General features: G+C 32.9%; 1 protein-coding gene and 1 long non-coding RNA gene across 19 annotated transcripts in view; one reads left to right on the top strand and one right to left on the bottom strand.

Annotated features, from left to right (window-relative positions):
- LOC111075401 (disintegrin and metalloproteinase domain-containing protein 11) overlaps window positions 1-18,014 on the bottom strand; it is a 264,670-nt gene that overhangs the window by 71,101 nt on the left and 175,555 nt on the right. For 11 of the 18 annotated variants that reach the window (XM_041595883.1, XM_041595880.1, XM_041595881.1 and 8 more), the window contains exons 16-18: window positions 17,525-17,644; window positions 17,270-17,447; window positions 16,990-17,140 (exon numbers count right to left, since the gene is read on the bottom strand). In XM_041595883.1, the coding sequence (XP_041451817.1) occupies window positions 16,990-17,140; window positions 17,270-17,447; window positions 17,525-17,644 (449 nt within the window). Of the gene's footprint in view, window positions 1-5,499; window positions 5,575-6,489; window positions 6,596-14,460; window positions 14,899-16,176; window positions 16,873-16,989; window positions 17,141-17,269; window positions 17,448-17,524; window positions 17,645-18,014 lie in introns of those variants that run through there. The other 7 variants (XM_022368691.2, XM_022368694.2, XM_041595882.1 and 4 more) reach the window with 4 other exon arrangements.
- LOC111075405 lies at window positions 1,987-7,047 on the top strand. Its single transcript, XR_002607941.2, has 3 exons — window positions 1,987-2,253; window positions 2,709-2,797; window positions 5,450-7,047. It is a non-coding gene; the product is annotated as an uncharacterized LOC111075405 (long non-coding RNA).

The raw sequence follows: 18,014 nt of genomic DNA, 5'->3' as shown, positions 1-18,014 counted from the left end.
AAGATTGATTAAATGATTCAATTTCTATGACTTCTTGTTTCATTAGTTTTAGATCTTCATTATACGGAAAATAAAATGGAATTCGTTCATTCGTTAAATGGGAAAAAATAAAACTTTCTGTTTTCGGCATACTCACACACTAAATTTTTTACTATTTTAATGTAAACGTTAAGAATACTGCCTTTTTTAGTTTGGCTTTGGTACTACCCCGAAACTATTAAATTAGTAGTACTAATAAATGGCTCTCATTTGGTATAAGTTTACATTTTTATTTCAGTTTGTTATTTATGTTATTATATGCACTATAATGACTTTCTATACGTTTACGGAATCTCTTTGTCTTTGGTATCGCTATTCGCAAAAGAGACAGATTGATTTTTTTGAAAATCCAGCTGGACGTGGTAGCTGTGCAAGGACGTAGACAAAACAGAAAGACAGTGCATTACGCATTTCCTTGTTTAGAGAGAAACTATGATTTTGGAAGGGAGGGCGACAGAGAGAGAAAGTGTGATACCACCAAAGTCTGTATACAAAATTTTGCTCTAGCCATTATTGTCTCTAAAATCTAGGCGCTCATCCAGACGGACGGGCGGACGAACAGAGAACATAGCTATATCGACTCGGCTATTGATGCTGATCAAGAATATATGTACATACATACTTTATAGGTCGGCAAACTTTCTTTCTGGGTGGTACACCCATCCACTTTCACCACAAATCTAATATGTACATCCCCAAACTCTTTTAGTACCGGATACATGTAAAACATGAAAAACATGTTAAGAAAATTAAAAAATATCTATCTTTAAAGAAATTCTAAATTAAAAAGGATAGAAGCGTAGTGATTTTTCTAAAAATGGAATACTTTCAATCTTTAAATTCGCAGTATGCTACTGTATAGCTTACAAAGGCCTATATTCATGTAAAAAATTTAGTGTAGGCCTGCAGCAAAATCCGTGTCGCGACCTGTGTAATACGTTGACTAAAAGCACATCTTCTGAGGAATATAAAAGTGATCGTAGCAAAGAAGTACACCAACCGCCTCTTTCACAGATATGCCAACAAATGTACATACAGATGTATATATTGACACACATATAAACAATGTTTCCTCCTAAGCATTCATTCTTTTTTTTTTCGTCGAGACCATTTAATATTCTGCCAAAACTTAATTAACGGTCAATAATATGTACATATGTATTTACTATATAAGTATATGTATGTATGTAAAAAACAAAAAACAAAAAGGTCGGTGTATACTGGAGAAGTATCAGAAGTATTTGCTTGTTTTTTTGGTATGTTTCGACCCACCTCGAAAAAGATATCAATTTGATATCTTTTGCCAGCAAACACGAAGCAAACATTGCAATAAGAGAACAAAAATCCAAATGAAATATTTTAATAATGAAGACAAATAGAATCGAATTAATGCAGCATTATATAAATGACCATTATATGGATATTATATTATAATATTTTTATTAATTTTCATAAATTTAAAACAAATATTGCTTTCAAAACAGTTTGTCTTCACGGTGGTCGGCACGGGTGGCGTCGCCATCTGCTGATAGTCAGACACATTACATTGCCAATAAAATATTGGGGAGCCCAGGATATGCCTGGGGAAGAGCGGCCCCAGCCGAAGAAGTGCATTTTGTTAACTTTAAACAAAACCAAGCAGCGGTCTGAGCAGTGTAATTGTTCGGAATGCAGTGCACACCTCTATGACATCTGTTTACTAGCAAACAGTTTTTCGATCTGAGTACTAGGCTTTACGTGAATGCAAAATGGAGTAAAAAACTGTGCGCAAAACTAAAAAAAGGGATGAAAATATCTCCTTTGTTTTTTTGGAACAATATGTGCCGCCACCAACACAATCTCTCATCGGCACATTTCATTTTTTTTCCTTTTTTTATTTTAATTTAACTTTCACAATTTGGTCTGTTCACAAAATACAGCTGATTCATCAGAGTTACCATGTTTTAGCAAGTGAACAACTTGCAACTTCCTGGCTGGAATTTTCCGCTGTGCTGGAGACAGGCCTTTAGTACTAAGTCTGTTTTTATATCAGATCATCCGACACAAGATTAACAAACGAAGTCGGCTTTGCTTTTTTTTTCATAAAGACAAAAATTTTTAAGTTTTAAAAGACTGTGCCTTAAATTTAATTATTCACTTGTCTGAAAGATAAAATTAAAGCTTTGAAAATTATAAAATTCGAATATGATTTGAAGTGGTATCATACCATCGAGGGTACTATCAATAATATCGATGCTTTATGGTGCTATGAAATTAGACTTTGCTAAATATACTGCGAAGAGAGAGAAAGTTTGAGAGACAAAATACAAAATTAGTGTTCGTAGCCGTCTCTAGACACGTCTACTGACTTTCAGTCGAACAACTGAGGCATTACTTGAGAGAAAATTATGTTTTCCAGCACTAGCTGGCTGACAAGCCATCAAAATTGTTTCTAAAAATTACAAAAATCGATAATTTCACCACAGCGCTACACCCTCCCCGCTACTCTCAACTGGAAAGCCAACTGGACGCATATATTTCTCTCGCTCTGACTGCAGGAATTTCCCATAAGGCTATCTCTATTTTTGATAGTCAAAAAGTCAATTAGCAAAGTCTGATGTCATAGCTAGTGCTAATGCCGCATTCCACTAAACTTCACCTTACGGCCATTAAACAAATATTTTTCGTAGGGAATGGGTCGAATGTGGTCGAAAGCAAGAGCTGAATATCTTTGGTGGATGGTTCATACTCTGAAATAAAAATGTTTTGCCGTATATAAGTAAGTTATGCGTGTTGGTTAATCAACAAACCACCTACACTAGTACAAATTCCGAAAAAATTGATTAGCAACATTTATTATATCAATCACTTTAATTCCATAATTCAGTTTGGTTGTATAAATTTTCTGTAGATAACACTACCCGACACGATTTTCCTCAAGGAACCAAAACCACTTTTTCTGACAGATTTGCAGCTTTAATGTTGTTTTATTAGAGTTTTTTTTCTATGGCAGAACTTTTTTTTATACCCGTACTCAAAAAGAGTTAAGGGGTACGCAGTCTCTGTTTGTCTGTCCGTCCTGATGAGCGTCTAGTTCTCAGAGACTATAAGAGCTAAAGCAACCAAATTTTGTTTCTATACTCATGTGATATCACACTGCTACAAGTGTATTTCAAAATTTTGCCCGCCCCCTTCCGTCACAACAAAGGACGAAAATCTGTGGCAGCCACAAGTTTGAAGATCCGATAAAACTAAAAACGCTGTATAGAGTAGAGAATGACCATATCTACCAGATGGCAAAATCTGAATCAGATCGGTTCAGTATTATAGCCAGAATAAAGAAATTGATTTTCAGCTGCATCCCCCACCTCCTCCAGCGCCAGCTGACGCTACTCATTCTCTTTCTCGCTCTGCCCTGTGCGCGACCTTTTGCGGAGAAGATGTAGAACCTAGAGTGTGTTTGTATAATCTACATTTTAGATGTGTAATCGACATTGTAGATGTAGATAACAGATGTAGCAAAAGAATGTGAAATGGCAAAGATCATTGTTAAGTTCAAATGTAAGATACTTTTGTTATGTGAAAAATAAATTAGATTCCTCTAAAAAAAGCTTAAAAAATACTAGCTTTTTAAATTAAAGGTCTGGGGCTTCTGGGGACGCGACTCTACTTATACCCTCACTCAGTCAGTATATACATTTTTATTTTTTTGATTTTTTAGAATTTTAGAATTAAAAAAAACTTTTACATTTTACATTTTTTTGCTACATCTGTTATCTATATATACTATGTATATTGTATATCTAACATGTAGATTATACATGTACCATTTAGATTCTACATCTCCTCCGCTAGGGGTTGCTCGCGCACTGAACGAGGCAGAGTGTGCGAGCGAGAAAGAGAATGAGTAGCGTGTATCTGGCTGGTAGAGGCGGGGGAAGCAACTAAAAACTAAGGGAAGGAAGGGGGCGGGGGAAATTTTGAAATACACTTTTAGCAGTGTGATATCACGAGTCTGGAAACCAAATTTGGTTTCCCTAGCCTCTGAGATCTAGGCGCTCGTCAAGACGGACGCACGGACAGACGGACATGGCTATATCGACTCGGCTATTGATGCTGATCAAGTATATATATACTTTATGGGGTCGGAAACGTTTCCTTCTCTGCGTTGCACCAAAGACAATATAAGTATAAGTATACTTAACGCCATACGAAATTTTTGCACACGAATTTTTGAATGCTGGCTCTAGAGCTGGCTCCAGGCTCTCTTGAAATTTTTTAGAGAGAGAGAGCGATCTAGAGCCAGCCGCTCTCTTGTATGCATACAGCATACGAAGGCACACGAAGTTAGTTCTTTCAAATGCGAAAATGATGATTTTTGTGCGGTATTTTTGCTAAAATTTTGACTTTAAAAACTCAGTAAAAGTCGAAAAAAAAATGATATCCTGTGTTATTATATTTTTTGTAAATAGGTGCATTAATTAGGCGTAGTTAAAAGTCTTGTTTATTATCATTTTTGCAGAAACGGCTGAGCTAAAATTGGTTTACCAACAATACAAAATTTTACAGCCTGCTACCAAGCAAGGCTTGTTTTGAAATTTTTTAATTTTACATGCAGCAAAATTGAAATTACAAACAAGCATTGCTTTGTGATATATACATGGTGTACATTTACTATTAAAAATCGTACTGTTGGCATTTATCGAAAAATTGTATTTATTAGTAGCTTATTTTGTTACGAATAGATGTCGCCAAAAATTTCATGTCTGAAAATAAAACCATACACTACGAACATTTTTTTTAAAGGCCAAAGTTGTAGAAACTGTAGAAATGTTAAAAAATTTCAACATTGATTCGCTATATCTTCAGGTATATCCATTCTATCACCACAAAACAAAAATCCTGTGAAAGGCTGTGAAATTCTTGTGAAATCCAACCTTTTGTTTTATATATATATTAGCTTCAGAAAAAATCAGTAAAAATTAAGAATGGGCCCAAAACATTGGCAAATGGTTAAATGATTTTCGGACGGTTGGTCAACCAATTTGTCTCAGTTTTTAAAGTCAAAATTTTGACAAAAATATCGCAAAAAAATTATAATTTTATAAGCTTTTCAGAAGGGCAAGGTTCATTACAACCAGATGTAATATACTTAAGTTATGTGAAAAAAAGAAGCGCTACCTCTGAAAAAAGCTTAAAAAATACCAGTCTTTAAAAATTCTTTATAAAAAGTTCAGAAGTATAAAAAAACCCTTAATTCTTAAAAAAAATGTATAGCCCCAAATATATCAGAAAAAGTCGGTTTGGTTACTTGGGAAAAAAAAAAAATTTGTCAAGATTTTCTTATACATACAAATATCTGCCCGTTCACAAAACTGTTTGCAATTAAAAGTGGTTCCTTTTATTTTGCATGGCATTTTACTATCCGGAGTGCGGAGGAGCTGCATGAACTATTAAAAACTATCAGCAAGAGAACCGTACCGTTGGAAAGCCAGGTTTTATCGCAGGACAGTGAAAAACATTGACACACACTCGTCGGCTTCCAATGCCATCCAACTGGAATCGAGGGGGGAAGGGAAAGAAATCGAAATATCATATCTGTATATTTATCGGGTGGTGGATTTATTATAAATAGCCACAATGAGAACAGATATTTGATTAGAAAACGGGGACAGAGGTACATTATTTCAGGTCTATAAGAATGTATGTTTTATCTTAGAAACATGAACGCAACATGAGCCAAGTTGGTATTCATGCATTCAAAGGTGACTGTGTCGTTTTTCACTGGAAAAACATTTTTAAAGTTTGGACTCTGCTCGTTTCGTGCCTAGATAGGCTATATATTAGGCCATAACTCGAATGCATTTTATCAAGATAACCCAAACAATTATTGAACAGATTCCATATTATTCATAGAATCTTACGAAAGACGTCTCTATGGACTAATGTATATTAATCGATATCCATATTTCAAATTTTTCTTTCTTTGTCTGCATATGCTTAAAGTTCATGCATTTGTACATTGATATGTATTACCTGATCGAAATTAAAGAAACGAAAAACGTAACTAATAAAAAAAATCACATAAACTTTAGTTGCTTGTGATTACGACAATATGATACAAGGCATGTACATAAATACACATAAATACTTTTATAATACAATGATTTAGGGCATGTACATACACATAAGTAGTTTTTTAAGGTAATGATGTAAGCACAACAAATATTTTACACAGCGATAAAGACAAAGGGACAATGAAAGAAAAAGAAACCAGAGTAACCTTTTTGTAGACGTACACGGATGAAATAAAGTATTTAAAAATTAAATTAAGTACGTAAATTTGTCAAATGTATGTACAAGAGGCGCGCTCTTGCCTTGACCATGATTTTATTGTATGGTCCATATGTAATGTTCCTTTGTGTATAGTTGTACAAATTTGTGTGTGTGTTTGACTTGCTGGTACTCTACCTGTAGCAAACGGCCAGTGTTGCAAAACTAATGAAGACACACTTGACGATAACTGTTAAAATGATGACCATGGTTAATGTGCTGATCCTATTTTGGTCTGAGGTGCCTGCAAATGGGGGTTGCGTTTTATTTGGAAATGAAATTAAATTTGTTAATATGCTGACATTTTTTAATCCCTATTAAGAGCTAGATTCTCCCATACAATACGATTCGAAAGGTTAAGTCCAATTAACTTTTGTATGCAGTATACATAAATATTGCTAGTCGAGTAATCCGACACTATCGGGGGGGGATACTAATTTCCAAAACAACCGAATTCCAACTGAGTTGAAATTCTAGATGCCACAGAAGGCTGTCTCGGTTGGTTTAAAAACTCTAGTAATAGGACTAGAGATTTGGTTAAACCCATTTCACTCATAGAGAGCGTCTTTGAAATTTAATGAATCAGCATAATTAAAAATTGTATATGTTTTTATCCCTTTTTTTCTACTCTACAAAACTTTTTGTAAAATTTTTGGCAGAATTGCCATTCGCTGTCGGCGTACAAAACCAGCTCGTTTTTTTTCTAACAATTCAATTTTTTTCGTAGCTGTAAACTCAAATTAATTTTAAATTAAATAAAATGTTTGAAATTAATGAAGATACTGCCGCTCCAATTATTATCAATTATATCAGCGAGCGTAGATAAATTTCACAGTTAGAAATTCAAAAATGGTCGCCATTAAAAGTCTTAGTAAGATGATCCGGATAAATGAGAAAATTGTAATTTTTTTTACATATCCACAGAATGGTCTTCTCTGGACGCCAAAAGAATCCGTCTAGTGCCAAATACTTGTACTTTGCAATGAATTTCTTAAGATAGCACTCGCCAATCACAAAATAGTTGAAATATATAAATATGAGACATATTCTTTAATAAGAATAAAATTAGCAGTGGGCAACGGGTCAGTTATGCTAATAAATATATTACGCTTCACTGTTTCATATTTCTTAAGAAATTCGCATGTTTCTTTATTTATTATATGTATGTATATTTGATCAATTTACAATATAAACAATTGAAGATTTCCATTCACAGACAATCTAAAAAATGCTTGTCATTCAGACGCGGGAAAAACTCCCCTTCCAGAGGATATTGGACACTGACTGGAGGGCCGATGATTAGGTAACCCTCTGTTACGAATCAACCAGTCGGCACGCGCAGGTCATAATCGAACCATATTTATATAATCCCCCCTTTCACTATTCCCATTAGGAATAAGACATCGTTTAAGACATTGATGATCCATAAAAGGCACTGCCCTGCATGGAGACGAGGTCAGTCGATCAATACAGTCAGTCGATCAGTATAGCCAGTCGATAGGTACAGAGATTCCACCAATATGGTCGCCAACATAAGAACACAATAAAACATACATTACAGACAAAACTCCAACAAGTGTTGTGATTTTTTTGGCAAAAACTATTCTTGATTTCAGCCGGCGAGTCCCGGTTCTGATTGAGTCCCAGCAAAAATTACAAATGTCTTGTAATTTTAGATCTGATGCTGATGCATATCACAGCCTGTAATAAGTATCTTACAAATATTAAAAAAGTTGTGGAAATGCAAAACGGTAAAAAATTGTATCTTCGATTTTACTCTTAGTTTTTTTAATGAAATAATAACTAGCAGACATTTATTACACAAGGGAACAAGGTTTTTGTTGATTAAGAACTGAATGTTGTTTTTTACGGTATTAGGGGACGGTGAATCCAAATCTGTACTTGGTTTTTTCCTATCAGGTCGAGTTTTCGCGATATACCGTTATGGCTAATAGCCTTTTTACACTGGGCGCGTCTGCTATCGATATCGGCATAGACGCAATGAAGCAGAAAAGGCGTTTACATTGGAAGACGTGCGTCTTGAATTTGGATTTGGGTGTTTGATGACAAGGAAAGATACACAAATTTTTGAAAATCAACAGAATTAAGCAAGACGTCAGGAAAATGGACGAAAAGAATTGATTCTCATATTTAAATATTATTTTCAGACATTTCATTGTAGAGTTTGTGGGAGTTCTTCTTCAAATTATGAAAACCACCGAAGTTCGTCTCCAGCAGTGTCTTAATGGCATCAGGGGGTCAGAAAAATTTCATATGATAATAATACAATCAGTTTCAAGTATTATATTTAATGACTTTATGTATATTTTCACCTTTTTGCACAATCATACATTTTTAGCGCCAAAATTTTATTTTTGATCTACAATTTTTTGTTGTTATTAGTGGTGATAGTTGCGCTGATAGGCAAAAAATCCCAAAAATGAGCAAAAGCAATCGAATATATCGAATAGACGCACATGAATCAGAAACTGACGCAACTTTTTGCCACCACTAGGGCCCTATGCTTAACCTATGTAAAAAAAACTGCGTCTCCGGCAAGACGCAAAGCAGCATGACGCAGCCCCAATGTAAACAGCCTATAAAATTAAGGCACTTTATGTACATATACTGGAATAACTCAAAAACGGTTTACCGTATTCAGTTTAGAAAAATATCCAATACTGTCTTTAAGCCGTGCCTGCATTGCTTTTAAATGTGCTTAAGTGTGTTTGAAAAAAAGGCCAGTTTTGGTCTTAAAATATTTAGTTAAACATATTTCGAATAAGATAAAATTTATTTCATTGCAACTGCTGCATAAAAAAAATTGGTATTAATATTATAATGTATGTTCTGAATCATCACTAGAGTACAAGAATGGTCGGGTAATAGACAAAACGTTAATATAAATCCATTTCGATCGGTTTGTTTTTTTCATGCCCTTTACTTTGACAGTACAAGAATAACAATCACTACTCAGCCATGTTTCCTAGAACTTTGTTAGAATTTTTGATTAATTTGGGGTCACTGATTTTAAATCTGATGTATTCTGAAGGAAAAAAATGGAGCTCAGATTTTAAATCAACGACCTAAAATTATTAAAAAACTTCAATCAATTTTGTTCCCTTGTGTTGTCTTTAATCTTAGACGGGGAACGATTATAATTGAATCATATAATTGGAAAGCTGTAAGAATTTTTCATATATATTTTTTTTTATATATTTGAAGTTTTCCTAATATTCAAAATAAATAAAAATTTAAATTATAGAGATAATTTGCTCATATTAACCTATTTTTTATAAAGAAAACTATGACATGAAATATAAATTGTTGCTTGTCTTAAAAAATCGTGTTTTATAAACTTGCGTTGAAATTAAAATCTAAAAAATCTTCGAAATATTTATTAAAACTAATACATAAATCATCTAGGAAATAACATAACATGTCTATGTTGAATTATCCTTGAATTTGAAAGCCTCCTTGAATGTCCTGAGCAAGACTTAAGTTTGTCCTATCCGTAAATTTGTTATTCACAAAACTTGAATTTTTTTTTTTCAATTGTTGAGGAGTTGAGGTTTTAAAACAAATTTTAATTTTTATCTTCATATTTTTAATTGATTTTGGAACAGTTTCCTGGATAAAATCCCTTTGCAGTAAGTTTGTATTTTTAGAATATTTACTTCAATGAAACAATTGTTCACAGTCAAAAACATTTTTCAAACTCATTTTCAACAAATAATCATTGAAACTTAACAATCGAAGCGTATCAAAAAATTACACAGATCGAAATAATCCTCACATCGGAATATTGTTTTTGGGTAACCCTAAAGCCACTTTCCTACGTCCCACAGTGCGTCCTTCGGCCATTTCAGCATGCTTATTAAATTATTTCTGAACGAATTGAGATATCTTCCTAAAATAAACTGCATTTAATTTTTTTAATTGTTAATTTCACAATAGATAACACTACTCGAAAAAATTGAACTTTTTCTTACCGTTGTGGACCAAAATGACTTTTTCTGATAGATTTTGGGATTTAAAATTTTTTAAAGTATTGTTTTTTTTTATGGTTTAGTTTTTTGTTAAAGAATTTTTGAAGTTTGGTATTTTTTTCATGTTTTTTTTCAGGGGTAGTGCTTCAATTTTTCACATAACTTAAGAATTTTATATCTGGTTACATAGAACTGTGCAGTTCTGAAAAGCTGACAAATGCAAATAAATCCGACCCAGAAACTTTGTAGCTGCAGCTTAACGTCTGGAAGATATAAAGCTTTCAAATTCAAATTTAATAATTTTTTCAGTATTTTGACTTTAAAAATTTAGGAAAAGTCGAAAACAAAATATTTCTTGGGATGAATTTTTGGTTTTAGATAGACGCATTAATTCGGCGTCGTTTAAGGTAAAAACGGTTTCTCCACATCTGTCGCTGGCAAAAGTAAAAGAAATCGTATTTGATTGCCCCCAAATTCAAAAACTACTAAAATATGATGGATTTGAAAATATTTTATCTACGAATGAAAAAGCAGCCAGGAACTCATTTCGACTGGTTACAACCAATTTTCTTGGTAACAGAAAGCGTGATAATTACGTTAATATCGTTCAAGACCAAATTGAGAATTATGAAAAAATTGGAGCCAACATGTCACTAAAAATCCATTTCCTGCACTCCCACTTAGACTTTTTTTCGGCAAACCTAGGGGACGTGATGAACACGGAGAGATTTCACCAACAATTAAAAGCTTTGGAACGACGGTATCAAGCAGTTTGAAAAGCTTTGGAACGGCGGTATCAAGGTGTTTGGAATGAGAATATGTTGGGCGACTATGTGTGAACTCATGAGGGAATCTGTTTCTAATGACAAAGGAAGACAGCCATTCCTTTGTCATTAGAATCAGATTCCCTCATGAGTTTACCATTTTTTTATTTACCATTTAGAAATAGTAATAAAAAGCATCACTAATCATACAAATATTGTAGTAACATAACACTTGAATAAAAATTCTTTATTTTATTAAAACTAACTGAAGACTGAAAATTACTGATGGTTGTATGGGTTAAAGAATGAAATCCTATATCTCGGCTACACACTACTCAACAAAAGCGAACTTTTTCTTTCGGTTGTGGACCAAAATGACTTTTTCTGATAGATTTCGGGATTTAAAAATTTTTGTAGTACTTTATTATTTTTTTTGTGGTTTAATTTTTTTTTTAAAACTTTTAAAATATGTTTTTTTTTTATTCATGGATTTTTTCAGAGGTAGTGCTAACAGTTTTCACATAATTTAAGTATCTTATATCTAGTAGCATAGAACTTTGCAGTTCTGGAATTTTAAAGCTTAATATCTTCCAGGCGTTAAGCTTCAGATACAAAAATGTATAGCCGCATTTGTCAGCTTTTCAGAACTGCAAAGTTCTTTGCAACCAGATATAAGATACTAAAGTTATGTGAAAAATAAAAGCACTCTCAAAAACAACATTAAAAAAATACCAGTGTTAAACAAATTCTTAAAAAAAAAACTAAACCATAAAAAAAAAAAATTCGCTGAAAATTTGTAAACCCCTAAATCTATAAGAAAAAGGGCCACAGCCTAAATGTAGTGTTGACTAGTGTTATGGGAAGTTGGACCAGCAACGTACCGGACGGTATTTTTTCAGTTAAAATGAGTTTTGAGTCGTTTTGGTCAAACGGCTGCAACTTCACCGTATATACAGCGATTCTTACAAACAATACATTAAACGATGCATAATTAATTCGTCTATCTAAAACCAAAAATCATGCAGAATTATTTTTTTCGACTTTTCCTGAGTTTTTAAAGTGAAAATTTCGGGAAAATTTACCGCAAAAAAATTATCGAATTTGAACGCTTAATATCTTCCAGAAGTTAAGCTGCAGCTACAAAGTGTCTGGGTCGGATTTATAGCTGCAAACCTGAAAAGTTTTTTGCCACCATATATAAGATACTTAAGTTATGTGAAAAATAGAATCAGTACATCTGAAAAAAACATGCAAAAAATACCAGATTTTAAAAACATCATTAAATCATCAAAACAAAAAAAAAAAACCATAATTCGTTCAAAATATTTAAGTTCCGGAATCTATCCGAAAAAGTCATTATGGGCCACAGCCGAAATGTCGTGTCGACTTGTGTAATAGTTCTGTGTCTTTATTGTACCTTAATTGGATTTTACAAAAATAAAAATTAATGTTTTTTAATATCATATTTTGATCCATCGTTTTTTCTTCTTCTTATAACTGCAGCGGCGCTGTTTTGGACTGTTTTTTGTACGAGGTTGGGACACAAATCGCTTTATACGGTCCTCTTGCGTAAACCAGCGTAAGCAAGGACCGCAAATACGTAGATTAAGAAATATTCAAAGAAAATAAAAACAAAAAATCTCGCGAGTAGTTTTATATAGTAATTTTTTACATGATATGAATGCTTAAAAATAGCCAAAAAATAGATAGTTTGAAAAATTAAATTTTCATTGAGTCTTTCCAACAATAAAACTTTTTACTAAACAATGTAACCAATAAATATACCTACAAATAGAGTCCAAAACAATAATCCTACATGCCATAGTTTACTTCTTATTTGATCTACAAATTGATCAAATGGTCAACTTTGAATGCTGATATTTCCGAAACTAATAGACCGAATGTCTTAATATTTTCAGTTTTCGAAATCAAATTTTCTATCAGATGCGTATATTTAAGTTATCCAAAGCGTTCACTCAAAAAATTACTTTTGCCAACTCTATTCGGCTGAGGCCCCACTGTGCGTCCATTCCCCCACATAATGCATCTTAAATTAGCAAGAGAATTCGGGAGTAGAGCTATAGAGCGATCTAGATCAATACGAAAGTATAAAAGAAAGATAGAGGAAAAACCAAACGTATGTTTGTCGATTCGACGAAGTTTTCTCCGTCTAGGGCAATGTCCAAATGGAAAACATTTGTTTTTTTTATTAATATTTAATGTGGTCTACATATTATGTTCATTATTTAAAATGAAACGAGCTCGCATGTAAGCAATTAGTGGAACATTTTTGTATCGAAGTGAGCTCGCATGTGAAAAAAGGTAGTCATACATTTTTGTAGCGCTAAAAATTCACAACGAGCTCGCAAATGGTAAAAAAGTTTTGCAAAAATATCGCGAGTACAATTTCTTTCGACTATCGTAACCGAAACATTCACTGCCACTGTCAAAAACTGAACGACATATGAATCAAATTTCTATCTTTTTGGATCCGATAGAAATTGCTAGAGTTTTTTTTCGCACTTCATTTGTGTACGATATCATTTGCCAGCGCTTGGTTTGCCGGAATGGTTAACAAATTTCAAAAGAAAAACCGCTATAACTTCTCAACCAACATACCAATTTTTATCATTTTTTCATATGTTGATTAATTAGACCAATCGAAAAAATCGAACTTTTTTTTCAAAAAACCATGCCGACTATTTTTGATAGATTTGGAGCTATTTTGTTTAAAAAATTATGATTTTTTTTCTATGACAGAACTTTTATTTAAAGAATTTTTGAAACCTGGTAAGCTTTAAGCTTTTTTCAGAGGTAGCGCTTCTATTTTTCACATAACTTAAGTATCTTACATCTAGTTGGAATAAACTTTGCCATTCTAAAAGGCTGATTAATGCATCTTTACAGAAATCTGGAACACTTTGCAGCTTCAGCTTACCATCTGGGAAATACTAAGTTTTCAAATGTAAAATTTATTATTTTTTTTGAGGATTTTTTTCAGAACTTTGAATTTAAAAACACAGAAAAAGTAAAATAAAAAATATATTCTGAGTCCTTATATTTTGTATATATGTGCATCAATTAGGCGTCGTTTAAAGTATTTTTCATACAAATCTATGGAGAAACGGCTGAGCTAAAATGGTTAACAAAACCCTTCGAAAATCACATTTTACCGTTTGGAAAGCTGCTGGCCTAACGTTTTGGTCCCTTTAAAAATTTTTACCCAGAATTTACACCGCAGATATCCACAAAAATAAATAGATTTATTAGGAAATTGTAAAACCTTTCATATATGTAGTATGGTTTTTATTTTCAATCATGAACTTTTTAGAGGCATCTATTCTTAACAAAATAAGCTACTAATATATTTAATTGTCCATTTTATATATAAAAAAGCAGTGCTTATTTACTTAGTATGTAATTTCAATTTTGGTACATGTAAAATTTAAAAATGTCAAAGCAAGCATTGCTTGGATCCGCCGTCCTTCGATAGGTTTTAATGAGCAATGCCTTTAACGAGCCCAATTAATGCACCTATTCACAAAAATATAAAAGACACAGGATATTTTTTTTTTCGACTTTTTCTGAGTTTTTAAAGTAAAAGATTCGTACAAATTAACGCACAACAATCATAATTTTTTCATTTTAAAGCTTAATATTTCCCAACAGTAAGCTAAAAACACAAAGTGTTTGGGTCCAATTTCTAGCTGCGTCAATTAACTTTTCCAAGTTACAAAGTTCTTTACAACTTGATATAAGATACTTAAGCTATGAGAAAAAAGGAACCGCTACCTCTGAAAAAAGAATAAACAATATACATATTACAGTTTTCAAAAATTGTTCAAAAAAGTTCTGCCGTAGAAAAAAAAAATTATCACAAAGCATGTTCAAAGCCCCAAGTCTATAAGAAAGTTGGTTTGGTTCGAAGCGGAAAAATGGTGTCTGGTAGTCTTATTGATCTCTTCTGCACACGGATAACACTACTCAAAACAATTTTCCCCAAGGAACTGAACCGACTTTGTCTAATAGATTTAGAGCTTTGAAATTGTTTGAAAAGATTTTTTTCTACAGCAGTTTGAGCTAGTTCAAAGTTTTGATTTTAAAAACTCAGGAAAAGTCGAAAAAAAATTATATCCTGTGTCTTTTTACTTTTCGATTATATGTGCATTAATTAAGCGTCGTTTAAGGTTTTGTTTATAAAAATCTATGGAGAAACGGTTGAGCTAAAATAGATTGACCAACCTTCAAAAATCAAATTTTACCCTTTGGAACATTGCTTGTTAAAAGTTTTGGACCAATGCTTGATTACTTGATATGTAATTCCAATTTAGCTATATGTAAAATTTAAAAATTTCACAACAAGAATTGCGTGGTGAAATACCAAATACCAATACCATTAAATAAAAAAAAATCGTACCGTTGCAATTCTTTGGACAATATTAATGATTAGTAGCTTATTTTGTTAAAAATAGATGCTCCTAAAAAGTGTATCTCTAAAAACAAAACCTTATGAAAAAATTAAAAACAAAAATTTCGATGTTGAAGAAACATTAAAAATGGTAGAATACTTAAACTTTGAGTCGCTGTATCTTCAGGCATATCCATTCAATCACCACAAATCAAATATCCTCTGAAAGGTGATACAATTTTCTTGTCAAAGTATTATTTTCTGTGGATATCCGCGATGCAAATTCTGAGTAAATATGGTAAAATATGATTTTTGGAAGGTTGGTCAACCAGTTTTAGCTCAACCGTTGATCCATTAATTTGTATTACCAAAACCCTACACGACGCCCAATTAATGCACGTATACACAAAAATATAAAAACACAGAATACACAAATTCATCAGTTTTGCATTTGTAAGCCTAATATTTCACAGACGGTAAGCGGAAACAACAAATTGCTGAGGTTAAGTTTTTAGCTAGACTTAAAAGCTTTTCAGAATAGCAAAATTCATTACAACCAGATATAAGATACAAAAGCTATGTGAAAAATGGAAGCGCTACCTCTGAAACAAACACAACAAAAATTTCTAAAAATTCTAAAAAAGTTCTGCGGAAGAAAAAAAATCATAGAAAAAAAATCTGTTAAAAAAAATATTGGTTTCTTGAGTAAAAAAAGTTCGCTTTTGTTGTGAAGTGTATTTACAAGAAATCTAGTTTTAAAATTTCACTCCCGTGATTTCGTTTCCACGAGTAGCAAGTATATTTGTAAAGATAAATGATTATTACGGCTAAGCTATAATCGACGTGCCGAATAAAAATATCCAACTTCTATAGATTTACTTCTTTTTACATACAATTAAGTACAATTTTAAAACGCAATCCTCCTAATCCCAATATCATAGAAAAATATGGAAAGGGAAAATGAGAAATAAATGAATAAAAATTTCAGAACCTTGGCCATTAAATAATGTTAATTAATAAGACATAAAAGACTTAAGATTTATATGTTACAATGGGTTATTTCTTTGCTGTTATTGGGTTTCGTCGATGAACCTTTGCATTTTTGAACCTATATAAATTAGTCTCTGTTCGTAGAGTTGCTTATAAAAAACGCTAAGACCATTAATCGCCATGATTACCATTGTCATACAAGTAATCAAACCAAATTTTATCATTTCGAATTGTAATCGAATCGTAATTTTTCAACGTGATTGAACCAGGACATCGCAAGAGTGGCTTGGTTTGGCTACACTAAATTGGCTTTGTATAGATGGATAGCTTAGCCTAGTTGATGTTTTTTTTTTGTTGAGTACTGTTCGCACTGGATTGAATAAATTTAATCAAGTTAGCTTAGTTAGTAAAAGTCTTTCCCAGCTGGTGCAAGGTAACGAAAATACGTTGACGCAAAGTATCGTTGACCTCGACGCCCCTCTCTTACCATATGGGGTTTCTTTCTTTTCCATTTTTATTGTATTTTCCGGGGTAGGCAATGCTTCGGTTGGCAGTGCTGTAGTAAGGAGAACGACAGAGCTGCAGTCTGTGCCACCCCAACCCATGTCGCAAAAGCAGCGATTTGTGTTAGTGCAGACCTGCAAGAGCAAATGCAAAGAGTGGTCGTGATTTTCTTTCCGTATAAAACCCCATTATTGTGTGTGTGTGTGTATACTTGTATAAGAGGGAGTGAGTGAAAGCCGCTCCTTTTTTTTTGTCAAACTTACGCCGTGTTCTGAGCACTCTTGACCCTGTTTATTTGTTGGGCACTTGGTTTGATCCACATGAGGAAAGAGACTGACACAAGTTTGGTTGAGGCAAATTAAATTATCACCGCACGGTGTTCCATCCTTGACTAGACCATGTTCAGGGTAGTTGTTGGAGCCTACTTGTCCGCTGGTTGCTCTGCAAATAACGAAAATAACGTAAAAGTATTTTGTTTTAGCAATACCTGCAATCCGGTCATATTATCTGCTACGCACTTGCACTCGTACTCCTGTCCCTTGATAGATATAATGGTGCGTGAATAGAGTTGGTCGATACCATCGTTAACTGGTTGTCTTTCCCCATCCTTACATTGTAGAGTACCGCACTGGACATTCCTGTGACGCCAAAAAATGTTAGCATTTCACAATTAGCTAAAGAGCTTAAAATTATTGCAAAGGTGGGCTCATAACTCTATACAAAATAAAAAAATCCCCTAATTTTGTATGTACTTGGAGCTCAAAATCACAAATATATTAAAAATATTTAATTTTTTTTTAAAGATTTTAATATGTATTTTTAAAGTTTTTTCACAAGTGAGTTTATGCAACACCAAGTATAAGAGAAGAATGCATTTTAAAAAGGCTACTGAGCACACTCTTAAACTTTTTAGTTTTGAATACCGATGATAAAACTAGTCAACAGGCAAAAAACTATCGCATCAGACAAATTTTTCTGATAGATTGTTACATTCGGCTTGCGGCTCGT

Source organism: Drosophila obscura, unplaced genomic scaffold (assembly GCF_018151105.1).
Source record: "Drosophila obscura isolate BZ-5 IFL unplaced genomic scaffold, ASM1815110v1 contig_87, whole genome shotgun sequence".
Lineage (NCBI taxonomy): Eukaryota > Metazoa > Arthropoda > Insecta > Diptera > Drosophilidae > Drosophila > Drosophila obscura.
The sequence above is the reverse complement of the archived record's forward strand: the minus strand, read 5'-3'. Positions and strand labels throughout refer to the sequence as shown.